Here is a 25,783-nt window from a genome sequence, read left to right on the forward strand (position 1 = left end):
TCCGCCGGTGGTACATCTTTCCAGACTTCGCAACCTTTCCCTCAGCACTCTTCTCCTTGTATATGGCCGCACGTTTCGGATCGTCAAATTTTCTCATATCGTCCAGCAGTTCCTTTGTAATCCAAATTTCCGTCGGCTCAAAGTTCAGTACATCTGCCTCTTGGTCCTCCTCTGAATCGCTGGACCTGGCAGGACTCTCGGGCTCTGCGGCGTATGGTACCTTGGCAGGTGGAGGAAGTGGGGAATCAGTAGATATCCCCCTCGCCTTCTCGGTCGAGGAGGAAGCAATTTGTTTTCCTTTCCTTTTCTTAGTCATCGCGCGGCGCCCCTCTTCTTCACTCTCCCTTCCACTCGGTCTGGGGGAGTCTCCCTGCTCAGACACGACTGTCGCTAGGTCCAACGTTTCCTTATCCTTTTGTTGTGCGGATTCGTCAATGTCATCAAGAATACTTCGACGTGTCCGTCTCCTTGTTCCCCTTAGATTTAGCTGCGAATCGGCCTCCTCAGGGACCTCAGTTAGATCCACTATCATGTTGAGTCCTGCATCAACAGTTTCTTGAGCATCCTCAGAATCGAGTGCTCCACCTTCCTCTGCTAATAATGGGGTTGCCCCCGCGATATAAACAGGGGTTTCTAACCCCTTAAGATTTCCTTCAGGTTGGGCATCAGTGCCCACAGACTTGTCGGGAGTCCTTCCCGCAACAACATCTTCCTCAGCAATTTGGGCTTCATCGCCCCCAACTACTTCTAGGGTTTCCCCTTCCACATCCTTCTTAGAAATTAGGGCGGCTTCGCCCACTTGAACATCGTCACCATCAACAACGACATCCCTCTCAACAGACGCCTTCAGAACAGGGGTTTCCCCCTCAACAACACTCTCCACTAAGTCCCCAGCAGAAATATCGGGGTTCACTCCCTCTGAAACACTATTACCTCCATCCTTTAAAACAGGGGTTTCCCTCGTAGAATCAGAATCTAACCTGGGTTCGCTTACGGCCAATAAATTCAGTCCCGCGGCCAGATCTGTCTCTACTTCGCGAATCTCCGCAAGGGTTGGTACTGGAACAGCGGGTACTGCATCGTCCTCCGGCTTGGTGGTGATGACTGGGACTGTGTCCTGTGCAGAGGTGGTTTCTTCTGGAATTATGGTAGCAGCCTCCGGTACGAGCTCGGGTACAGCAGTGGGTGGTGTCTCGACAGCCTCCGGTTGTGTCACGGTGGTTGTGGGACCGGCTGGCATGGTTTGTCCCATTGCGAACATCGCGAACGCCTGCATCGCTTTGTCGGCCCCTCCAAACTTCTGAAATAGTTCATTCATGAACTCCGCCGCACTCTTCTCGGCGGATCCAGAGGCGCTGCTGGTTCGTTGTTTGTTATCCATGGGTATTCTGCAGAAATTTGTAAAGATCTTGGGCGAAATTTTGCAGATTAGGGTTAGAGAGAGAGAGAGAAATTTGGGGTTTTGATTTGAGAGAGAATATTTGGAGAGAGAATGAGTAAAGAGAAAATAAGAATGCCAAAACCGATCATAGTGTAGGCATGGGAGAGGACATTTTTCTTTTGCAGGCGGGTGCAGGTGGTGACGCTAGCGACCGTACGCCTCCCCATAAAGTGCCTTTTGAAAACCGAACCGGTGTCGACTCCCTCCAAAATTCTTTTTCCCACAATTCCTTGCGCAAGTAAATTCCTTCTGAAAAACTAAAAGAAACATCAAACTAAAAAGAATGAAACGCCAAACCCCCCGGGCCTAGGATATGACAGCATCAAAATCATTCCCGATGGGTCTGGTGTTTCGAAAATATTTTTGGAATTTTTTTTTTTAAAAGAAAGCAATTAAATATTTACAAAATTTGTTTTTAAGTGTTCTCAAAATTTCCTGGATCAGGGTATGGTCAAACTTTTAAGTGCTAGACCCAGGAGATATTCTAAGAACACTTCCTTCCTAGACTGGTTAGGTGATACCAAAGAGTGCGCGTAGTGGCACTTCGTCCACTACACACAACTCCGAGCTATCCCTAAAGACCTTTATCCTATGTCCATTGACAAGAAAGGGTATGGAATTTGGTGCACTTCCCTGGATTTCAACTGCTCCGTTTGCTCGAAGTCCCACGATGATGTAAGGCCCAATCCATTTAGACTTTAACTTTCCAGGCATCAACTTGAGCTTGGATTGAAACAAAGGACTTTCTGTCCTACCCTGAGTTCCTTGCCCCGGAGATTTTTATCATGCCAAAGCTTAGTTTTTTCCTTATACCACATGGCAGATTCATAAGACTCAAGCCGTAACTCTTCCAGTTCCTGGAGCTGCATCTTCCTCTCTTCTTCACAAGCCTGCGGGTTCATGTTGATCTCTTTGACCGCCCAGTATGCTCTGTGTTCGATTCCCACGGGTAAGTGGCACATTTTTCCGAATACCAACCTATATGGTGACATACCAATAGGTGTCTTATAAGCTGTCCTATAAGCCCATAATGCATCATCCAGTCTCTTACTCCAATCCTTCCTAGACGGGTTCACCGTTTTTTCGAGAATGACCTTTATCTCCCTATTTGATATTTCTGCCTGGCCGTTGGACTGAGGATGATAAGGTGTAGACAACCTATGGTGGACTCCGTATTTCTTCATGAGAGCCTCTATTGTACGGTTCTTAAAATGGGTTCCTTGGTCTGAGATGACAGCCCTAGGGATTCCGTACCTGTTGAAAATGTTAGATCGCAGAAATTTGGCTACTTCTACAGCTTCGCAGGAGGTCGTAGCTTTTGCCTCTATCCATTTCGAAACGTAGTCCACCGCCACAAGTATGTATGTATTCCCATATGAAGATGGAAATGGACCCATAAAGTCCATACCCCAAACATCGAAAATCTCACAAACAATCACCGGAACTTGTGGCATTTCGTCCCTTCTAGAAATTCCTCCGGTCTGCTGACACCTTTCGCAATTCTGGCAGAATTCGAATGCATCCTTGTGTAATGTCGGCCAGTAGAAACCACTGTCTAAAACCTTCCTTGCAGTCTTCCTAGGTCCAAAGTGACCCCCACAAGCTAGAGCATGGCAATGATTCAGCACATCCCTTTGCTCCCACTCCGGAATGCATCTCCTAATTACCTGGTCAGCTCCCATTTTCCACAAATACGGATCGTCCCAAAAGTAGTATTTGGTTTCACTTTTTAATTTCATCTTCTGGGCCCTGGAAATTTCGTCGGAGCTGGGCACTTCTTTAGTGACCAAGTAATTTGCTAGGTCAGCGAACCATGGTTCTGCATTCGTCTGGCATTTCCCTTTTTCAGCACCTCCTGGACCTGTCGCTGCCATTACTTCTTCAAAATCGATAGGTCTAGGAGAATCGTTAAGATAATAAAGATGTTCTTCCGGGAACGCATCAGGTATTGCTTCATCCGTCTCACCTTGGTAAATGCGACTCAAGTGATCAGCCACCTTGTTCTCCGTTCCCTTCTTGTCTCTGACTTCCCAGTTAAACTCCTGTAACAGTAACACCCAACGGATCAACCTTGGCTTAGACTCCTTTTTTGCCAGTAAGTATTTTATCGCAGCGTGATCTGTGAAGACTATCACCCTCGACCCGAGCAGATATGGTCGGAATTTTTCAAAAGAGTACACGACTGCCAACATTTCCTTCTCCGTGGTGTCGTAATTTTTCTGGGCTTGATTTAGCGTTTTTGACGCATAGAAAATCACGTAACTTTTTCCGTCAACTCTTTGACCTAGCACCGCCCCTACTGCATAGTCACTCGCATCGCACATGATTTCAAACGGCAAACCCCAATCAGGTGCTCTGATGATGGGGGCAGATACTAATCTGTCCTTCAGCAGCTGAAAAGCCTTAATGCACTCCTCATTAAAAACAAACTCAACATCGTTGTGCAACAAATGAGTGAGTGGCTGAGCAATTTTGGCAAAATCCTTTATGAATCTCCTGTAGAATCCTGCGTGACCTAGGAATCCCCTTACCTCCTTTTGATTTGTCGGGTGGGGCAGTTTTGATATCACGTCCACTTTTGCTTGGTCCACCTGTATGCCCTTTTCCGATACTACATGCCCCAGGACAATTCCTTCAGGGACCATGAAGTGGCATTTCTCGAAATTCAAGACCAAGTGCTTCTCTTGACATCTTTTCAGTACTACATCCAAGCTCGCCAGACATGAATCAAATGAATCCCCGTATACAGTGAAGTCATCCATAAAGATCTCAATGCAATCTTCCAGCAGGTCTGAGAAAATACTCATCATACACCGTTGAAAAGTGCCTGGTGCATTGCAGAGGCCAAACGGCATTCTCCGATATGCATACGTTCCGAACGGACACGTGAAAGTTGTCTTCTCCTGGTCCTCGGGGTCCACGTAAATTTGGAAATACCCACTGTATCCGTCCAAGAAACAGAAATATTGCTTGCCTGCTAATCTCTCCAGCATCTGGTCGATGAACGGAAGGGGAAAATGGTCTTTCTTGGTTGCCTCGTTCAATTTTCTGTAGTCAATGCACATCCTCCAACCGGTGACTAGCCTGGTCGGTACCAACTCATTCTTGTCGTTCCTAACAACCTGGATTCCCGACTTTTTGGGTACCATATGTACTGGGCTAACCCATTCACTGTCTGGTATGGAATAAATGATTCCTAGGGATAGCAGCTTCAATACCTCCTTCAATACCTCTTCCCTCATATTGGGATTCAATTTGCGTTGAGGGTCTCTGCAGGGTTTCGCTCCTTCATTTAGTCGAATGTGATGCATGCACAGATCAGGGCTAATCCCCACCAAGTCAGAAAGTGTCCAACCAATAGCGTTCTTGTTCCTTCGGATGACTTTCAGCAGCTCCTCTTCCTGTTCCTTGATCAAGTTGCTGTTGATAATCACCGGAAAAGTCTCATTCGCCTCAAGGTAAGCATACTTTAGGCCTGGCGGAAGTGTTTTCAACTCCTTCTTGGGAACATCTTTTTCCTGAGGCAAGGGGTTCTTTTCTACTGTTCCAGTCGTCGTCCCCTTAGTCGATCCAGGAAGATCTTCCTTGCTTGCCCCATAAAGTGTCTCCCTCGATCTGGTTAGCTCGGGCTTGGTGCAAAACTCCAGAATTGCTTCTGCTAGCTCTTCATCTGACAACTTGCTCGTATTCATTGCTTGGCACCAACTGGCCACTTCCCTATCAACAGCATGACTCATCTCTGAGTTCTCAATCTGTCCCTGCATTAATTCGGTCTCGAGGTATTCCTGGACCAAGGGGTTAATGACATCTACAGAATGCAAATTTTCAACATCAAGTGGCTTCTTCATTGCCTCATCTATGCTGAATGTATATTTATCCCCATTGTAATCGAGACAGATAGTACCATCAAAGACATCAATGATAGTCTTAGCGGTTCGCAAGAAAGGTCTCCCCAATAATACTCCGCCAGACTCTACAGACTCATTATCGTTCATCTTAATCACATGGAAGTCAGCCGGGTACAGGAAGTCGTGTACCTTGACTATTACGTTCTCGAGCACTCCTTCAGGGCAGATGCATGACCTGTCCGCCAATTGGATCACAACCTTCGTATCCACCATACCTACTCCCACTAACCTCTTGTATATGGACAGGGGTAACACATTTATGGATGCTCCCAAGTCACACATAGCATGCTCAATTTTTACATCGCCGATAGAAATGGGCAAAGTGAACATACCTGGGTCATTGCATTTCGAGGGCATCCTCCGCTTCTGAATCACCGCGGACACATTCTCGCCTATCAAGATTTTTCCACTAGGTCGAGCCTTCCCAGCTATAAACTCCTTGATGAACTTGCTGAAAATTGGCATTTTCAAAGCCTGTAAGAAGGGTAGATTTATCTCCAGTTTCCCGAAAATATCCATAAGATCCACTGGCTCATCCTTCTTTTTCTTTGCCTCTCCTCGGTTCGGGAAAGGTTTTGGTCGTTTCCCGGTTCCGGAACATTCACCTGCTGAAGATTTATCAACTCCTCTGTTCTCTACCAATTCCGGCTCTGGATCTAGGAAAAAGGGTTCGATTGTCCTGGGCAACTGTTTCTCTAAATCTCCTGCCCGAAGTTCATCTCTAACCGCAGGGTTGCTCTCAACCGAGTTCCTTGATTCAGTGGTTGTATCCTCTATTCCCTTATCCTTAATGGGGGTCGTGACCTCTCCGTACCTCATGACCGGCCCTTCGTACTCCTTCCCAGATCTTAGTGTGATCTGGCTAATATTGGCTCTGTCAGGTGGTCTTACCGATGCAGGAATCTTGCCCTCGTTTCCCCGCATATCACTCAAGGAAGTAGCTATTTGAGACAACTGTTTGGCCAACATATCCATTGCCACCTTCTGTTCTTGCTGCGCATCCTGAAGCTTGTGAACCACATCATTGTTCGACTGTAAATTGTTCTGAATGTGCTGCTGGGAACTGACGAGGTCGTGAACCATCTCATCAAGGTTCCTTGGTCTAGAGCTTGGCTGACTGGGACCTGGCCCTATATTCTGGATTGTTCCACTTCCTTGGCCTGGGCGAATGTGCCCTTGACCTCCTGGATTGTTGTTGAAATTACTTCCTTGACCTGGGTAAGGTGCTTTGGCATTCCTTTGATGTGGTGGTATATAAGAGTTCCCTTGATAATTCTGATTCTTGTCTCCCCAGGTCGAGTGATCTCCTTGGTTACGGTTATTCCAATTTCCTTGCCCCTCATGATTTCTCCAGTTACCCTGCCTCTCGGGCTGCGGTGCGGACTGTATACTCAATTGGGGTGCTGGCTGGCTTTGCTCATTTTCAGACCATCTAAAGTTCGGGTGATTTCTCCAGGGTGCATCTCTTTGTCTTCCTTGGTTCCAACTTCCATCAGGATTCCAACTTCCCATCGCGTTCGCCTGGGCCTGGTAATCACCTTCCTGAGGTCCGTAATATTGCTGGAGTTGATTATCTCCTGGACCTAACATCTTAGCCGTTTCCTTTAGTGCGGCTGTATTAGTCCTTTCGATAGCATTCAGCAAGGTTTTCTCCAGCCTATCAATCCTTGCTTCAACTTTGTCATCCTCCAGCTCCCTCAATGCATTCGCAGAGCCTCTTCTCACAGCATTCCTCGTGCTGTCATACGCCTTCTTGGCGTCGATTAATCTTCCCAAAATCTCTCTTGCCTCGCTTCCTCTCTTCCTTGTAAAATTCCCCCCGCTCGAGGAGTTCATCAAATCCTTAGACTCGGGAGTTGCCCCTTCATAAAACAGAGAGTATGTCTCCGCCTCTATCATCCGATGATTCGGGCACGCGTCCAGCAATCCCATGAACCTTGACCAGTATTGGCTCAATGACTCATCGTAATCCTGCTTGCATTCCACTATCTCCTTCTTCAGAGCGTTCGTCTTGTTGGATGGAAAGAAGTAATCTAGGAACTCCAATTTAAAGTCCCTCCAGGTGCGGATAGAATCAGGGGGTAATCTCAACAACCATGTATTTGCCTCCCCCTTTAGAGTGAAAGGAATCGCGCGCAAGCGATAGTCCTCTTCTGTCGCATCATTAGGCCTCTTTTGAATGCCACACAACTTGCTAAACTCGTTCAAAAACTCGTACGGGCATTCACTCCTTCGCCCAGAAAATGTTGGCAAGACGCCTAACACATTCGTTTTGATCTCAATAGATTTCTGACGTGGGTTCATCACTATTGCATGCGCTGGCTCTCCATCGAGATGAGCCGTTAGTGACCCTATTTCTGGATCTGGGTCTGCTACGTGCGCCATCTCAACTTCCTCTTCCTCCCCTGTTTCCGACTCTATTTCTGATTCTGGTGGGGACTCCGGATCCTTTCGTCCTGAAGATTCCCAGGATTCGTCACTCAAAAACTCAGTCGGGAACGGATCTCCCGTCGTGAACCCTGATCTGGTAGTTACGGTGGAGGCTGTATCCTTGATCTTCCAAACGGACTGACCGTGTTTCCAACCAGACGAGTTACTCCGGTAGAAGCTCCTGCTCATGCACTACAAAGAAAACGAAAAAAAAACAGTAAATTAAAATTATTCGTACCAACTACTCTAGGCACTAACACAAAGTACGCCATCCATCCCCGGCAACGGCGCCATTTGGAAGGGGGGAGAGAGATTCAGAGAGACGCTCTTTCGTACGTATGCACAGAAATTGATCAATGCAAGCGCTCGGTCAAGACACCATGCTTCTTAAGTCTACTGGAGCACAGGGTCCAGGAACTCAAGAGAACATACAGTGCTTTAGTCGTTGGACACTCTCAACTCCCCTTTCAAAAAATAATATAAATCCCTCAACCCGAATACTATGAATTAGTATAGGGAAGTGGGGTCGATCCCACAGAGATGGACTCGCAAAGTAGTGCTCAGAGGCTTTGGACAAACAAATGGCTGCTGCCACGCAAAAGGGTTGAGAATTTTAAACTAACTCTAGACCTAGGCAGGAAATGTAAATGCTAGACCTAGGACATGTTAACTTGTAAATTCAGACTTCGACAGCAAGAAACATAACCACTTCCTGGACAGTGTAAACAACTACCTAATCTAGCTAAACAGAATATAACTGAAAGTGGGGACCATCATTCAAAAAGTGGCAAGTACAGAAAGGACTGCAGACAACAAACTTTGACGCTAGCTCGTAGCACAATGCATCCTCTCAGCTGGATTAAACTTGCAAATGAACAAAACAGAACACAAAGCGAGATTCGAACAGAATATAGAAATTTGCTCGTCGGAAACTTGCCACAAAATGGAAACACATCAGATCTGCGTACACTAGACGGAATGAAAGAAAAACACGTAAACTAGGCATAAAAATCAGATCGAAACTACTTCAGATTCACGCCAGAATACTTGATCCACTCCGGATCCAAGACATCCGAACTCAACAACAAACAAATTCAGCAGATCAAACACGGATTTCTCTACAATCCAACTCCAATCTCCCAGATCTGACCATTAACCTGCAATGACTCAAAAACAGCTGCGAAACGCATCCAACTCAGACAATTTAAAACACCAAAATCTCAACAACGAAACAATCAAACTAGAAATCAACACAATTGCCATAACAGAAAATCAAACTTGCATTAAAACCAGAGATTCTTCGGTAAAAACAGCGAACCGAGCTTCGAACAACGAAGCTCGGCAGAGTAAGTAAAATCCGGAAAGCGAAAGAGAAATTGTTTCTTCGCCCCAAATAAGAGCGGTGTTACACACTATCGAAAGCTAAGATGAAACCCCGGACGTGTGAACTGAAATCTCCGCAAATTAGTACCAAGTGTGTGTATGGAAAAATGAACTAAGCAACAGGCTGTGGTGAGGTCTCCACCGAGAAGATCCCTCCAGCTTGCATGCTTCTGCCTTTTATAGATGCGGACATAGCCCTCGAGTCTTCGTAGAAATCCCTATTCTACCCTTCAACTCTAGAGCTTCCTCCGTCGAGCAATTCTCTTCATAATCGTTCACTAAATCGCCATTTCCTCGACCCTGTGATTTTTTGGTCTTCTTTCCTGGATCTGGCGAATTCCTTCACACACCTGGCTTAAAACGTGCGTTAGCCCCAATAAAATCACGAATTAAGTCCCTAGACCCATGCATGAAATTAGCCTTATCAAATACCTATTGTACAACATCAACATAAGCTTCTTTCGTTGCATCACCAACAGCAGCTTAGGTTTGTTGTTGTTCACTAGACTGATCATTACCATCCTACAAGGTCGTATCCACACTTAGAGTCAGTACCTGAACATAAACAAATTCATCCATAGATTTTTGATAACGCTTTCATTTTGACTATCTTTCGCCTTCCATGCCTCACGTGCTTTCACCAAGCTATCAACGAGGTAGTCCTCAAACTAGATGTCACGTTCATACCACCCTAACAAAGGTGTTTCTGGATTAACCTTTGCATTTTCTGGAATAACATTTGCATTCTTCCTTGCAGGCTTCAATACAACTAAAGGTGACTCCTCTATTTCTTCAATCACAACACCGGTCGATTTGGGGCGTAGAAATTCTTTGAACAACTCAGCTTGGTCCTGCTTCTGTCGTGCCAGTGCGTTTGCACGTATGATCTCAAGTACAGAAACGTGAACGAGCCTCGCTTTCGTCTTAGTAGCAACCTTTATAAATCGAGGGACAACATCATCTTTAATGAGCGGATCAGGAGGATGCCCAATTTGAACGCCCACGCATCCATCATTGAACTTGGGATGACAATAATATGACTCATATATGGCGTGTCTAGGATACCCAACTCTGACCAACATACTTGCCAATTCGAACAGGTTAAACTGCATTATGCTGACGTAGTCGATGTAGTTTAACATTTCCGTAATGTAGTCTCCAACGTAGAACACACCATGGTGGTGAAGGGCAATCGTGAAACAATCAGGCCTACTCTCTGTTCAAAGTGACGCAAACCAAATTAATCTATTAGTTTCGAAAATGCGTACCATATTTGCAAGCATATAATCGACCTTTTTTCAGAAAACCCTAACCTCAACCAAGTTTTTTTTAAATCTTCATTTTTGCAAGTATAAAGTCCAACACTTTTCAAGGATAAAATGCGTACCATATTCAAGTTCCGGGTGGAAGATAGAGATATTGTCACCACGGTGCTGCCATAACTCTTGTTCAAGGTCGATTATGACCCGAGAAAGGCTCGGCCCAATACCATCATGGTTCCTCGTATTTCCGCTCGACCCAGGAACATCATCGCCCCGCGTATTTTGGCTCGAACCACCACCATCGTTCTTCTTCTTTCGTCCCCTTTTTCGGTGGCATCTCGGTCGCGGTTTCGTTCTTTTCATTTTTGTGGAGTACGATACGCGTTTCGGAGAGAGAGGAGTGAGAGTGGGAAGACGATTTTGCTAGCTCCAGAAGCCTGAAAATGGAGTGAATAGAGAGGAGTGAAAGCGGGAAAACGAAGAGGAAATATGTGTTTGTTGCAGGTGAGAGAGTGAGGTGAGAAGGAAAATGTAGGGGATGATGTGAGGTGAGAGGGAAGATGAAGGGTTGAAAAAGGTGGGAAGATGGAATGGTTCTCAAAATGCACTCAAATTTTACCCTCTCTCTAAGTGTCAACACTACATTACGTAAATCAATAAACACTATTTGATTGTACATGCAATCTGAGTGATGCTGACACATTGAAAAAGTTAAATTTTTGAAATGACAAAATGACCCAGTATTCTTGCATGTACTACTTCTGATATTAATATGTACCCAATATGATATTACTTCCGCCTATTACATCTGATATTAATATCAGTACCCAACGTGATATTATTTGGTTGTGAAATTGCATTTGATATTATTTCCGCCTATTGCATTTGATATTATTTTGTGTGAAATGGATTTGGATTTGATATTATTTCAACAAGATACATTTGAGTAACATTTCCAACCAGTTTCATTTGACTAGGTACCATCAGTTTTTTTTCGTTTTGTTTTTTTCTTGATTTCGAACTTACGAATGAATACACATCGAATGAAAATTTGAATACTTCCGGCATCGTTAATCTAAAAACCACAATTCAAACTTCATAAAATTCATACTTAGAACACATACTCAAATTACATTACTTCGAACACATGAAATCAACAAACATCAAAAATTTTCCCTAAACTATGTGTCGCTACCTACTTCATCAAACTCACAATGACATTCATCGAACCTACTTTAGAACATCCACAACCGTGCTCTTGCCAGCGGCACGGTTGTGGGCCCGGGCGGTACTATTCATGCCTGCTCTCTGGCAAGAGCACAACACCCACAACTGTGCTCTTCCGCAAGGACGAGCACAATTAATATAAAATTCAATTACACAAAAACATTTCCATAATATTAAAATTCATTTAAAACCCACAATAAATATTACAAATGACAAATAAAATTAAACATTGCATAATTAAAATCCTAAAAATTAAAAATTACATAATTAAAATCCTAAAAATTAAAAATTACATAATTAAAATCCTAAAAATTAAAAATGACACTACTCGTTGCCGAATTTCGCCCACATGTGGTTGATTAGGTCTTCTTGTAGTTGATTGTGGATTCGAGTATCGCGCATTGTGTGTCTTGTCTCGACCCTCTGGCCAACCGTCGTATGCTCGCCTCGGCGTAGGGGAGACCTCGCTGTTGAGCTTCCGGCTTCGTCCTCGTCGTAGAAGCTAGCCGCCCTCGGCCCTTCGTCGGCTATAATCATGTTGTGTAATATAATACACGTGAACATGATGTCGGCGATATTATTCACGTACCACAGCCGAGCCGTGGCCTTCACAATGTTGAATCGAGCTTGAAGGACCCCGAAGGCTCTTTCGACATCTTTCCGCGCTGACTCTTGACGCTGCGCAAAAAGAACCCGTCTCGGGTCGTGCGGGTTGTGGAGCGTCTTCACGAACGTCGACCACCTTGGGTAGATACCATCGGCGAGATAGTAACCCATGCGGTATATATTTCCGTTGATGGTGAAGTCGATCGCCGGTGCTACACCATTCATCACATCATTGAAGAGTGGTGACGAATATAGCACATTCAAGTCGTTGTTGGATCCAGCAACGCCGAAATATGCATGCCAAATCCATAGGCGGTAGTCGGCGACCGCCTTAAGGATAAGCGTTGGGCCGCCGCCTTTGTGACCGCTCAAGTGTTGCCCCCTCCAACCAGTCGGACAATTCTTCCACCTCCAATGCATGCAGTCAATGCTGCCAAGCATTCCGGGAAAGCCATGGACTGATTCGTGAAGACGAAGCAACCGTTGGCAATCATCAGTGGTGGGTGCTCGAAGGAATTCATCCCCAAAAGCAGAACGAACGCCCTCGCAAAAATTCTTTAAACATAGGATTCCAGTGGACTCACCGATATGCAAATACTCGTCGAACATGTCGGCCGTTTGCCCAGTAGCGAGTTGTCGGATGGCACACGTACACTTCTGCAACGCCGTGATACTTTGCCGGCCGGCTGCATCTACACCTGTTTGAAAGTATTCAACACGTGCGGACAATGTGTTGACAATTCGCATGAACAAGCGCTTTGACATGCGAAAACGGCGCCTGAAGTAATCTGCCGGAAACCGCGGCTGGTCGGCAAAGTAGTCGGCAACGAGCCTTTCGTGGGCTCCCTCCCGGTCACGATGGATGTACCGTCGATTTGATCTGGTTCGTTGAGGAGGAGGAGCAGGGGTATTCGCCGCGACATATGCTTCGTAAGCGGCACGATGTTGTTCGTAGTATTCTTGTTCTTCGCGTTCCGCTTCCGCCATAATATGGGTGAAATCCATTTGAGATTTTGAGTGGGGGATGAATGTGTTGATAGTTTGTATGAGAATTATGAATGAGAGATGAATGAGAGATGATTTGATGTGATAAATGGATGATGAATGTGTGTATTTATAGATGATTTTGGGGAAAAAAAAATAAAAAAAAATCAAAAAAATTCAGAAAAAACGGGAAAAAAACGGCCATATTTTTGGGATTTGGAAAATATATTTTTTTTATTTTTTAGCATTATTTATAATTAAATACCGATTTTTAAAAAAAAAATAAAAAAAGTTTAAACACAACGGCTATGCCGTTGACGAATGGGAGCGCGCCACGTGTGCGTCCGCTGGCACGGACGTGCTCGATACATCGAGCAGCGCCGTGCCAGCGGCGCGGCTGCAGCGGCGGCGGTCCTGCGCCTTGCCAACGGCGCGGACGGCGGTGGCGTCTTTCGCCACCGCTGCGGATGCTCTTAGCGAACCCATGAACTTCACGCCAATCAAAATTTTTCTCCAAACTCTCGCTTTGCAATGTACTTGTGAAAATCTACTTGCCCAAACTCACGATAATGACTACAAATGAAACTAACAACGAAAACCCACCAAATAACACAAAAAAATCTTTCGCTTTACTTCCACCTTCACAACGATTTCGAGATACTTTAGAATCAACTTTTTCCTCTCCTCCAACTCCAGCTTCGCGCCGATTCTGGCCAACCAAGTCAAAACCCACACACTTCGGATAACACCACCGAAAATAATTACAGCCTCCAACTTTGCCCTTTTTCTCGCAAACGAAGTACAACATTCCATTTGATTCCTTTCTTGCGTCGACAACTATTTTGAGAATCGCTCTTTGCTGGCACATACATTTTTCGTACTCAAATCGGAGCCACCTACAACCAATCCCTCCATCACCCGAGTTTTTAACGGACAATGAAGACATGAAGACAAAACAAAACTCGGCGTTGCGGAGGGAAGACAGATTTTAAGGAGGGAACATATGAGAAGAAGAAGAAGAAGAAGAAGAAGAAGAAGAAGAAGAAGAAGAAGAGAGTAGAGAAGGTGTGTTTGATTTTCAGTGGTAAAGAGAGAGAAATATAAAGGCAAACATCAATGACACCACCTGCACAAAATCAATTATGAGCTGACACACTCAAAAGTAAAAATTTTGAAAAGTCCAAATTGCCCAAACCCTCAAATGGGTATTTTCGTATCAAAAAAAGCCAAAAGCACCAATTTTGAGATAAACCCTTAGTCCATGGTTGTCTGAGGATATTTTTAAAGTCTAGAGGTTATGAGCGAAATAAACCCTTAGTCTAGGGACTATTTTTATAATTCACTCTTTTTATAATTCGATTCATTTGTTTTTTTTAACTTTTTTAGTTTACTGGTTTTATTATTTTTATATATTCTGTTAACTTTTTTTCATTCATATTCCATTAATAAAACTAATACTGTTAATAAAGAAGGAAAAAAAAAAAAAAAAAAAAAACTAATACTGTTAATAATATAACCCCATGATACTATATATTTTCATTCATGGAGCATTTATTTCCAAACTCCAATAATTTCTTAAAATTTTGTCTTGACAAAAATAACTCTTTAAACATTAGTAGTACATATAACTAGAGATGTCCAAGGTTTTCGGTTCCGGCGGTTAACCACGGAACCGTAACCGTCGGTTCCGGTTTCGAACCGGAACCGTGACTTTTTTCTTGAACCGAAACCGCCATAATTTGAACCGCGGGTCGGTTTCGATTCCAAATTTTACGAACCGAAACCGTGTCAGAATCGCCGGTTCTGGACGGTTCCAAACCGGAACCGTGAAAAACCGTGAAATCTAGCCGGAACCGCAAAAAACCGCCGGATAACCGGCGGTTTAGAACCAGAACCGGAACCACCGGTTTTCGAACCGAAACCGAAATCGTGAAATAGCCTCACGGTTCGGTTCCGGTTCCACATTTCTCGAAATCGGAACCGCCGCCGGTTTATGAACCGTGGGCATGTCTACATATAAGAACATCTGCAGCTGTGAGCAGGACGATGTCCGTCCGTCTGTGCCAGCGGCACGGTACCGCTGTCCGCCGCTGTGCTCTTGCCGTTGGCGCGGCGCTGCTCGATGCATCGAGCACGTCCGTGCCAGCGAGCAGCTGACGTGACGCGTTCTAATTGACCAACGACATTTCCATTGGAAATTCAATTTTTTTTAAATCGAAAATAATACCATAAATTTTTATTTTTTTTAGAATCTCTAAAATCTGATCGTTTTTTACCGTTTTTCTGAATTTTTTTATTTTTTTTATTATCCCCAAAATCATCTATAAATACACACATTCATCATCCATTTTTCACATCAAATCATCTCTCATTCATATTTTTTCATACAACTTATATCTACATCTTCCTCTATCACTTAAACCCTCAAATGGATTTCACCCATCTCATTGCGGAAGCGGAACGCGAAGAACAAGAATACTATGAACAACATCGTGCCGCCTATGAAGCCTCTGTCGCAGTGAATACCCCCACCCCTCCTCCTCAACCAACTAGATCAACTCGCCGATACATCCATCGTGATCAGGAGGGAGCCAACGAAAGGCTCGTTGCCGACTATATTTCCGACCAGCCGCGGTTTCCGGAAGATTACTTTCGGTGCCGTTTTCGCATGTCAAAACGTTTGTTTATGCGTATTGTCAACACATTGTCCGCCTGTGTTGAATTCTTTCAAACAAGTACAGACGCAGCCGGTCGACAAAGTCTCTCGGCGTTGCAGAAGTGTACGTGTGCCATCCGACAACTTGCTACTGGGCAAACGGCTGACCTCTTCAACGAGTATTTGCATGTCGGTGAGTCCACTGGAATCCTTTGCCTTAAAAATTTTGCGAGGGCGTTCGTTCAGCTTTCGGGGATGAATTCCTTCTGGCACCCACCACCGATGATTGCCAACGGTTGCTTCGTCTTCACGAAACAGTCCATGGTTTTCCCGGTATGCTTGACAGCATTGACTGCATGCATTTTTTTTATATAAAAATTAACTCCTATATAAAGGAGGAAATTACAAATAAACTCTTATACTAGGCGACTACTTGGAGGGGGCAACACTTAAGCGGCCACAAAGGCGGCGGCCCAACATTTATCCTTGAAGCGGTCGTCGACTACCGCCCATGGATTTGGCATGCATATTTCGGTGTTGCCGGATCCAACAACGACCTGAACGTGCTCTATTCTTCACCACTCTTCAATGATGTGTTGAATGGTGTAGCACCGATGATCGACTATACCGTCAACGGAAATACATACCACATGGATTACTATCTCGCCGATGGTATCTACCCAAAGTGGTCGACTTTCGTGAAGACGCTTAGCAACCCGCAAGACCCGAGACGGGTTCTTTTTGCGCAGAGTCAAGAGTAGGCGCGTAAAGACGTCGAAAGGGCTTTTGGGGTCCTTCAAGCCCGATTCAACATTGTGAAGGCCCCGTCTCGGCTGTGGTACGTGAAAAATATCGCCAACATCATGTACACGTGTATTATCTTGCACAACATGATTATAGCCGACGAAGGACCGATGGCGGCTAGCTTTTACGACGAGGATGAAGCCGGAAGGTCAACCGCGAGGTTTCCCCCACGCTGAGGTGTGCATACGACGGTGGGTGAGAGGATCGAAACAAGGCACACAATGCGCGATACCCGAACCTACGTTGAGTTTCAAGAAGACCTTATCAAACACATTTGGGCGAAATTCAGCCACGAGTAGTGGGTTTATTTAATTTTATGAATTTAATTATGTAATTTTTAATTTTTAGGATTTAAATTATGTAATTTTTAATTTTTTTGTAATTTGTAATATTATTACGGTTATTTTTAATACATTTTAATATTGTACAAATGTTTTTATTTAAATTGAATAATAGAATGGTAGGATCTTGAACTTGTCCTTGCGGAAGAGCACGGATGTGGGTGTTTGCTCTTATCTAAGAGCAATGAGTAAAATTGGGTTTGGGCCCACATCCGTGCTCGTTGGCAATAGCCCATGTGTGGATGCTCTAACTAGATTGAAAAATTTAAAACGTGACACGTACTGTGGTGTGGTAGAAAATTTCATTCCAAATTTCCAACAGTAAATTCATGGTGAATAAAGAAGCTCCTTTCCCAAATCGGAGTTATCCACCACACTAATCTCTGTCTGCGAACGGCGAAAATCATTTGGTTGGAGCGCTTGATCGGCCGCTGCGATGAAGAAGGAAGATACGGTCATGCTGATCAGCGCTGAGGGTTTCGAATTTGTCATCGACAAGAAGGCGGCTATGGTTTCTCAGACGATACGCAATATGCTCACTTCTCCAGGTCTGCCGTTTCTCAAATTGAAATAGTTCATGTGCTGTACAACTATGCTATCCTTTCTTATCATTGTGTTTTGGAGTATTTATCTTGATTTATAGGGTGAATACTTGTGATTGAGTTTGATTTTTGATTGAGATGAGTGCTGAAAAGTTTGAAGAAGATTGGATGGTTTTCCTTCTTTTTTTGTTAAGATCATGTATGTTTTTTTGTTTGCAATTAAGCGAAGAGTCCTATATATGTATGTTGATACCAAAATCACGAATTATTAAGATTTATTCGATTTGGGGGTTTCAAATTCCTTGTTTGTGTTCGCGTGTTTGTAGGTGGTTTTTCTGAAACGGAGCACGGAAAGGTGACTTTTCCGGAGATAAGCACAACTATTCTGGAGAAGATCTGCCAGTACTTTTATTGGTCTCTTCAATATGCTAGGTTTGCCCTCTTCCTATATTATCAATGTGTTCAATTTTAGGGTTATGCCCTTGAGCATCGTTAATTTGCACTTGCTATAACAATAATTTGTTAAATGTGAGAAGAAAGTCTTCTTCTTTTGCAGTATACTTATATCTGTTGCTATGGTTGCACGTTATGTTCATATATAAAGAAGACGAACTAGTTAGGCCATTGGTGGAGAATTTGTTTGTTAGTGAGGCAAGGGAATGGGGTACTTAGTAACTTGATAGTGATGATCTTTTAGCTACTATTATGCTGATGCTGACAGTTCCCGTAGTATTAGCTTGATCGATCTCCCTTTGCTCTAATATGGTTGTGTTAGGTATAAGAAAAGAGTGTCTATGTTTTTAAATGAAGACTCTTTGGATGATTGCAAGTGACGATTCATGTATGTTAATGTAGTATGAGCCTTATCAGATCTCCCTTAAGCTAATATTGTATTGGTGCCGACAGTTGCAGTTGAGCAGGGGCAGTGACATAGAGTCTTGATATTCTTTATGCTTGGCAGATGCTAGGTAGAAGCGTAGCTACTAAAGGATGTCAATTTATTTTAATGATAAATTGTTCGATGTAGATCATAATCATATGTATGAGCTTACTCATATTTTTCGTTTTAGCAGTGGCTCTGACATGGAGTCTAGATATTGTTCATGCTTAGTAGATGCTAGTTAGAAGCGTAGCTCCTAAAGGACGTCAATATGTTCTTATGATAAATTGTTGTATATAGATTAATTATACATACAAGCATATACATATTGCACATTTATCAATCTATTGTGCACATCTCCAATGATACAGATCATGCCAAATTTAAACCCAATGTTTTTCAATTATAATTCACCAACCGTTTTACATGTAGCCCATGCCCAGATATTGCATTTTGTTTTTGTGTTAGCATTATCAACTAATGCTGTTAGCATGACCCATACTTTTGGGTTGATATTTTTCTAAAAAAGAGACGATTTGAGTGAGTTCAAACTGCATATTGTAACTTACAGATATGATGATCAAAAGTTTGTAGGAAAAATAATGGATTAAAGATGTTAATGTTTCACATGAATAAATAGGGTGTAGTTAGTATGTTTAAAGTAGAATCTGACGTAATTATTATGGGTATTTTATTTTTTAAGTGAACTAGGTTTGCTTATTGTACTTGATTTCAGTTTTTAATGGCAAATTGGCAATTAGTAATTAGAGATCAGAGAGAGTAAATGTTTCTTACAACAAATTGAAGCTGTGAATTGTTTTTTGACGATGAAATTGAATACACACACCAATTGGCACAATTATAGTTTCTCATTCTCTAATCCATTGTTTTTTTATGTGATTAATGATGATGATGAGTTAGCCTTTGGTTTGTAGTGGCAAGGAGACTGAGTTCCATATTGAACCTGAGCTCACGCTGGAACTTATGATGGCCGCTAATTACCTACACACCTAAGCAGGTTCCAAATATCAACATCTCTAATACTAACCCTTGTAAGCGCTCTGCTTATTATACTCTTCTTTATGCCAATTTTTGTTTTGAATGTGTCCTGTCTTTATATTTTGTTGTCTGCAGAGGTGGAAAATGAGCTACTCTTTTGATAATTCTTTCCCTTAATAAACTCTGCATTTCTTCAATCCCTTTCAAAATGATCAATTCTATTCGCCAACAGTTCTATCTGTTTATCTGATGCCAGGGAAGATTGACGAGGTGTTGCTGTTCGTGTTCTGACATTTGACTGCCCTTATAATATTTTCCAGTTTCCGTCTTTCTATTATCCGTAGCTACAGTAGGGATGCAGTAAGGTGTTGGTCATTCTCTTAGTGATAGCATATTCGAGAGTATGGCACTTATATTATTCTTGTTGTGGTAGATCAAACAAACCTATGACAAGATGTCTTAGACTAAGTGACTGCATATATTCAAATCGTATGTTATACGTGTTATTTTATGTCCTTGATTTAGAACTTGGCTCTCCTCATCACAGGCAGCTTCCTCTTTATCTCATTGATTAGTCTGTATATATATTTGAAGGACTAACTATGTCACTATGATAATTGGTATATGTGCTTGCTTTTGTTTTGGTGAAACTGAAAATTTATACGAAATGAAGGATTCCAATTTGGTAGTTTTTTCCATTGATGTGTTCTACATTAGATTTGAATTTGGTCAATTTTTGTGTACACTGTAGGAGAGTTTCTTGCGTCACTATTTATTGATGAAATTTTGTGTTCAAATTCCACTATGTACAAGTTCGAAATGGAACCATATATACATATAGGCTATAGCTATACACCATATGTAAATAAATTTATCGTCTATACATATACTAGAGAAACTTTTAAATTCAGAAGTGAGCGTGTCGGAGTTGTTACCGGGCATGACCAGAAATCATGTGTGCTTTTCCCTCTCAGGATTGCCGCTCACGGCTATTTTGCTATCCGATATTTGAATTGATTCTACAACTACCTAGTACTCCATCCGTCCCATTAGAAATGAAACATTTGTTTTTCGGCATGAAATTTTTTGTAGTATTGTTTTTTGAGTTAATGAGGAGAGAATAAAGTAAGAGAGGTGAAAAAATAGAGATTATGTTGTTTTCATTTTATGAAACGTTTTATTTTTAATATGATAAATAAAAAGAAAAATGTTTTATTTTTAATTAAACAGAAGGAGTATTATATTTATATCGAAATTTTTTTTTCGTTGTCTGTGTGATTATGCAAATGTTAGTAGTAGTACTTTTTAAATAATTGTACTAACAAGTACTACTAATATAAGATGTGTAATATTATTGAAATGATTGGATTTTATTGTTGTGGTCTTGTGGAAGTCAACATCGACGCATAATAATTTGGGACAAACTTTTGCATATTATTGAAATTAATACATATATATATTCCTTTAAAAAAGTAAAATGATCCCCATCCCAAATTTGATTTAGATTTCCAGTCTGCTCGCAGTATGCATAAGTATTTTATGGCTGATGCACAATCAAAGTTCATAAAAAATTTTGAGTCGGTTCACAATCGATTTTGTTAGAGATGTGAATCAATATTTGTAAATGTTCATTACATGACATGTCAACCATAATATACACGGGCATTGGTTTTAAATATCCCAAAATATGAACAAAATTTTGTATTACAAACTTTAAATTATTTATTTATTCGAACCCGACCAACTTATCTATCTCTAGTGAAAATGAAATCAGCGTGGCACATCGAATTATCTACATGGAAATACTGTCAATGACAAATCCATTGTACTCCATCAATTCCTAAAAATTATGAACTATATTCTTATTTTTCTGTCCATAAAAAGTAAGAATTTTCTAATTTTGTACTCTCTTTGTCCCTAAAAATAGACAACATTTTAAAACGACATGGATTTTAATGTACGGTAAAATTAGAGAGAAATAGAGGGAAGAAGTTTTTTTTTAATATAATTTGTATATTTTTGTGGGATATCCCAAAATGACAAATGCAATCTTATTTTTAAAGGACGGATGGAATATTAAACAATATATATACAACAAACGTACATAAACAGATCATAATGATACACTCCCTCCGTCTCAACTTAAGAGTCCTATTAGTTAGGACACGAGTTTTAAGAAATGTAAAGAAAAGTGAGTTGAATAAGTTAGTGGAATATGGATCACACTTATATATATTACTTTTATAATAAAATGTGAGTGGAATAAGTTGTGGAATGTGAGACCTACTTACCATTTATGGTAAAAGTGAAATAGGACTCTTAAGTTGGGACAGACGGAAATGGCAAAACATGACTCTTAAGTTGAGACGGATGGAGCTTCTGAACTGAACCTTGTCGCTCTTCTTTCCTTGCGAGCATGATCACACCAGCAGTGTACGTGCGTTGCGTGATTCTATTGTGTTTTTTTGCACTTGACTGGGTGGACAGTTGACCGGAAGACACTACAAAAAAATCGGTAGATAATGACGAAAATTAGTGACAGCGGCTGCTAGCTCAATAACTAGTGACGGAAAAATGACTGAAAAGCGTCAGTCACTAAATAGTGACAGAATATTCCGTCACTAAAGCGAAGCAGCCACCTATGTTTTTCGTCATTGGGTGGATTAGTAGCTTTAGTACGGACAAATCCGTCACTAATATTTTTTAATGACAAATTTTTTAATGACGGATATGCTGAAACCTATATCACTAATCTGTTAAGTAAAGAAATTTTACTGATTAGTGACGGTTAACTCCGTCACTAAATAGGAGCTTTTTGTAATGGAGTAATAGTCTTCTATATACTAGTATAATATATTCTGCTACGTCATTAAATCATTAATTGTGAGCTGTACATTGATGTCAAGATGCATATCTCTCTCTCTCTTTCAAAACGCATGAAGCGTGAGGCTCTGCAGAGGGGCATTGTTCTCGTATGGCATGAAGTTGGCAGATTGCCCAATAATTCTCTAATAATAATAGATCCAATCAATATAATATAAGCAAGAAATAGTGTCATGACTTTTAGCACAGTGAAAGGGTAAGCAAATGTTCTATAATCATGAAATATAAATTGAATTAGTCAGAAAGCTTCAAATAAACATTTGGTACAGTTATTAACGGATATTATCCCTTTCTACTTAATTAGCTATCCTACAAATTTCCAGTTGTTTTTTTTTTCATTTAGTATATAACTATGTTGTAGTGATCTATAAATACCATAATAATTAAATAAGTAAACATGGAGATTATTTTAGAAAAATATAAGAAAACAAAGAGTTGAAACTGAGACAGTTGACAAAGACATGTACAATTCTCAAAATGCCATGAAATAGTCAAATTGAAGTACAACCCATGTTAAACATGCAGTACAACTCAATCTCTCCATCTCCATCTCTATTAAACCAACATAATCTTCCTCTATCTCCACCCAACCATCCTTCCTCCAGGCAATCAAAACGCAGCGTTTCGGAATCGGATAAATGGATCATGACATGCCCGGCATGACGATGTCACCTCCGTTGGCCAGCAGTGGCGATGGTGGAGGTCATACCATGATGGGGTCATCCATGGCGCACATGACCTTCTTTTGGGGGAAAAACTCCGAGATCCTGTTCTCGGGGTGGCCCGGGACCCGCACGGGGATGTACGTGCTGGCCCTCATTTTTGTGTTTGCTCTTGCATTTATCGTTGAGTTGCTTTCTAGTTACCTGCAGAGGGCCAAGAAAGTAAACGCCCTGGTCCGGACCCTTGTCCATGGTCTGAGGATCGGGTTGGCTTACCTTGTCATGTTAGCGTTGATGTCATTTAACGCCGGAGTTTTCATAGTGGCCGTCGTGGGACATAGTGTAGGGTTTCTGGTGTTTGGGAGTAGGGTTTTCAAGAGATTTTGTGGTGACTCAGACAAGGCTGGTTATGACAATCGGGTTGGTTGCTGACGTGGCCATCTACTAATATTGTGTGTGATATTAAGAATGTGTACCGTAATTTACTCTGATTGATTTCAATTCCTATTGGTTGATATGATAATGTTGGAATTATTTATTTTGGTTATAATCCATTTTATAAATATATCACATACATGAGTGATGTGGGGCGATTATATCCATCCAGTATCCTAATAGTACTTGGGTTTGTATACCCAAGCAGTTGAAGACGTATCTACTCCTTTTGTTAGCTAAGAAGATTTGGGTGTTCTTATTTTATGGTCTATTTGGGCCATCTGCAATAGGTTGTTTTCAAAACTTTAAATCAAACTGGGATTTTGGGAAGAAAAAATTGATTTGGAGACTTGGAACGTGGATGAAAGAATGGTCTCTCTGATAATTAGAGATTGATCTGGTAGAGCAGGTTTGATATCTTTAATTTGTTGCTTTGCTCCTCAGTCTACTTCGTTCCAACTGTTATGGCTGCTCCTGTTGCGGTCTCATTATCGCATGGTCTTACCTAGATCTGGTCTTGGTTTTTGGTTGTGCTTTGGGATTTAGTTATTTGCTTTCTCTTTGAATTTCTTATTGCTCCAACGTCGTTTTTTTGCTTCGATGTTGTTTTGGCTTTCTAGGCATTATCCTTTTAGTAGCTCACTTCTTTCAAGGGGTTTGACAATTTGGTCTTAGGCATCAACAAAATTATTTGTAATTTTATTCATTTTTCAAAATCAACATATTACTTTAGCCGAACATGCATAATAGAGAGGGGGATTTACATTAGTTTGGGGAATTAGGTTTTCCAAAATTCTGAAAAAAATGCAGTACTGATGTAAAGATTTCACCAAGATCTATTAGGAAAGTGGAAATATAAATGGCCTTATTGATGATAATGAATGTATAAGACTTAGTATCCTGAATTGCATTTTCAAAATTAACTGATCTTTTTCTCAATATTACCAATATCTATCATGTAACTTGCTCACTACTATAAAACACACTTGTAAATTTTGTCCATTTTTATGTCTTCCTCTGTAACACTCCGACTTTTTATTATCTTTTAGTTGTTCTTGAAAGAGAGTCAAATGGTTAGGTGATTTTTTTCGTTTAATATTTTCACCGATTAAGGAAGTTTTGGACGTTTACGATCGATCAAGTGGAATTCCAAATTTCGTTTAGTACTTGGAATAACACCAAGTATTAAATATGTAAATAATACAAAAGTTAAAATCAAGAAAATAAAGCAAGCGAAAAATAAGGTATATTTGGGCCTACCAAATATATTACCAAAGTCTAATCAAATTAAATATTTTTTTACAGAAGAGAGATGAAATAGACTGAAATTCCATTCATGGGTCTAAGATATTTTCGCCAAAAAAGTTTTTAATACTGAAAAAGTACCTCAAACGATATTACATTGAAGTTAATGGATCTTATAAGATATTTTCAAATATTACAGAGCCAAATTGATAACTTGGCAAAGTTTGCTAACCAAAAATAAATATTCCCTCTAAATTCAATTCAAGTCAATTAACCCAAAAACGTATAATTTCATATTATTTGTGAATAATATGAAATATGAATAGATCTATTTTAGATCTATGATGGTACATTCTAGATAAATGATTGAATATCTAGATCTTTGAATCCTATTCAAGATCTCTAAAAATATTTTAATTGTGGCGCAATGAATTTAAACCCAAGACTATTAGGTAGGGATGTCAATATAGCCTAAAATCTGCGGGTCAACCTGAGTAACCCAACAAAATCATAGGGTTATGGCCTGAAAATCGCAACCCAGATACAAAATAGGGCTACATGGGCTGACTCGTTTGGATCGGTGGGTTATGCTGGCTAGCCCGGGTGGGTTGCTGGTTAGCCCATGAGTTAAGCAATTAAAATAAAAATATAATTAAAATTTTGGGTTATATACTTACATGAAGTATATATGGTAATTACAATATTAAACGCAATATTTATATTAAGTATATATGGTAATTATGTCTTCTCTCTCAAATTGAAAGTTAGTGTTATATGGAATATAGATGTTATTAATATTTACTCATATTAAACGTCGCATTACGTTTTTTCTCTCGAAGACAATCATCCGGTTGAAGCTTGGTGTAAAAGAATGTCATTCAACTCCATGGAGTTTATCTATATTATCTTTTTCAACTACTTAGAATTTATTTTTTGGGTATACAAAAGAATGTCATTTAACCCCTTTGAAATGCATGATTTCCATTTAATTTTGTCTGATTCACGTGTGCTACTAATTAGCGATATGTTCATGTATTTTGTTTCACTTTTCAATTGCTATTATTTTTTTTCTCTTGATCACTTTGATAATACTTT

General features: G+C 41.1%; 2 protein-coding genes across 4 annotated transcripts; both read left to right on the plus strand.

Moving 5' to 3' along the window:
- Positions 1-17,342: 17,342 nt before the first annotated feature.
- LOC121760873 (elongin-C-like) lies at positions 17,343-19,974 on the plus strand. 3 transcript variants are annotated; one of them, XM_042156471.1, is made up of 4 exons: positions 17,343-17,590; positions 17,911-18,016; positions 19,400-19,516; positions 19,720-19,974. In XM_042156471.1, exons 1-3 carry the CDS (start codon positions 17,479-17,481, stop codon positions 19,476-19,478), a joined length of 297 nt encoding a protein of 98 aa, XP_042012405.1. In that variant the 5' UTR covers positions 17,343-17,478; the 3' UTR covers positions 19,479-19,516; positions 19,720-19,974. The 3 variants fall into 3 exon arrangements, with proteins under 3 accessions (XP_042012405.1, XP_042012408.1, XP_042012410.1); XM_042156474.1 differs by having other exon boundaries at positions 19,400-19,482; XM_042156476.1 differs by having other exon boundaries at positions 19,400-19,482; positions 19,599-19,733.
- Positions 19,975-22,917: 2,943 nt separating this feature from the next.
- Positions 22,918-23,546, plus strand: LOC121771417 (copper transporter 1-like). The gene has a single exon (XM_042168195.1). It carries the CDS (start codon positions 22,985-22,987, stop codon positions 23,438-23,440), a length of 456 nt encoding a protein of 151 aa, XP_042024129.1. The 5' UTR covers positions 22,918-22,984; the 3' UTR covers positions 23,441-23,546.
- The last annotated feature ends 2,237 nt before the right edge of the window (positions 23,547-25,783 follow it).

Source organism: Salvia splendens, chromosome 2, assembly GCF_004379255.2.
Source record: "Salvia splendens isolate huo1 chromosome 2, SspV2, whole genome shotgun sequence".
NCBI lineage: Eukaryota > Viridiplantae > Streptophyta > Magnoliopsida > Lamiales > Lamiaceae > Salvia > Salvia splendens.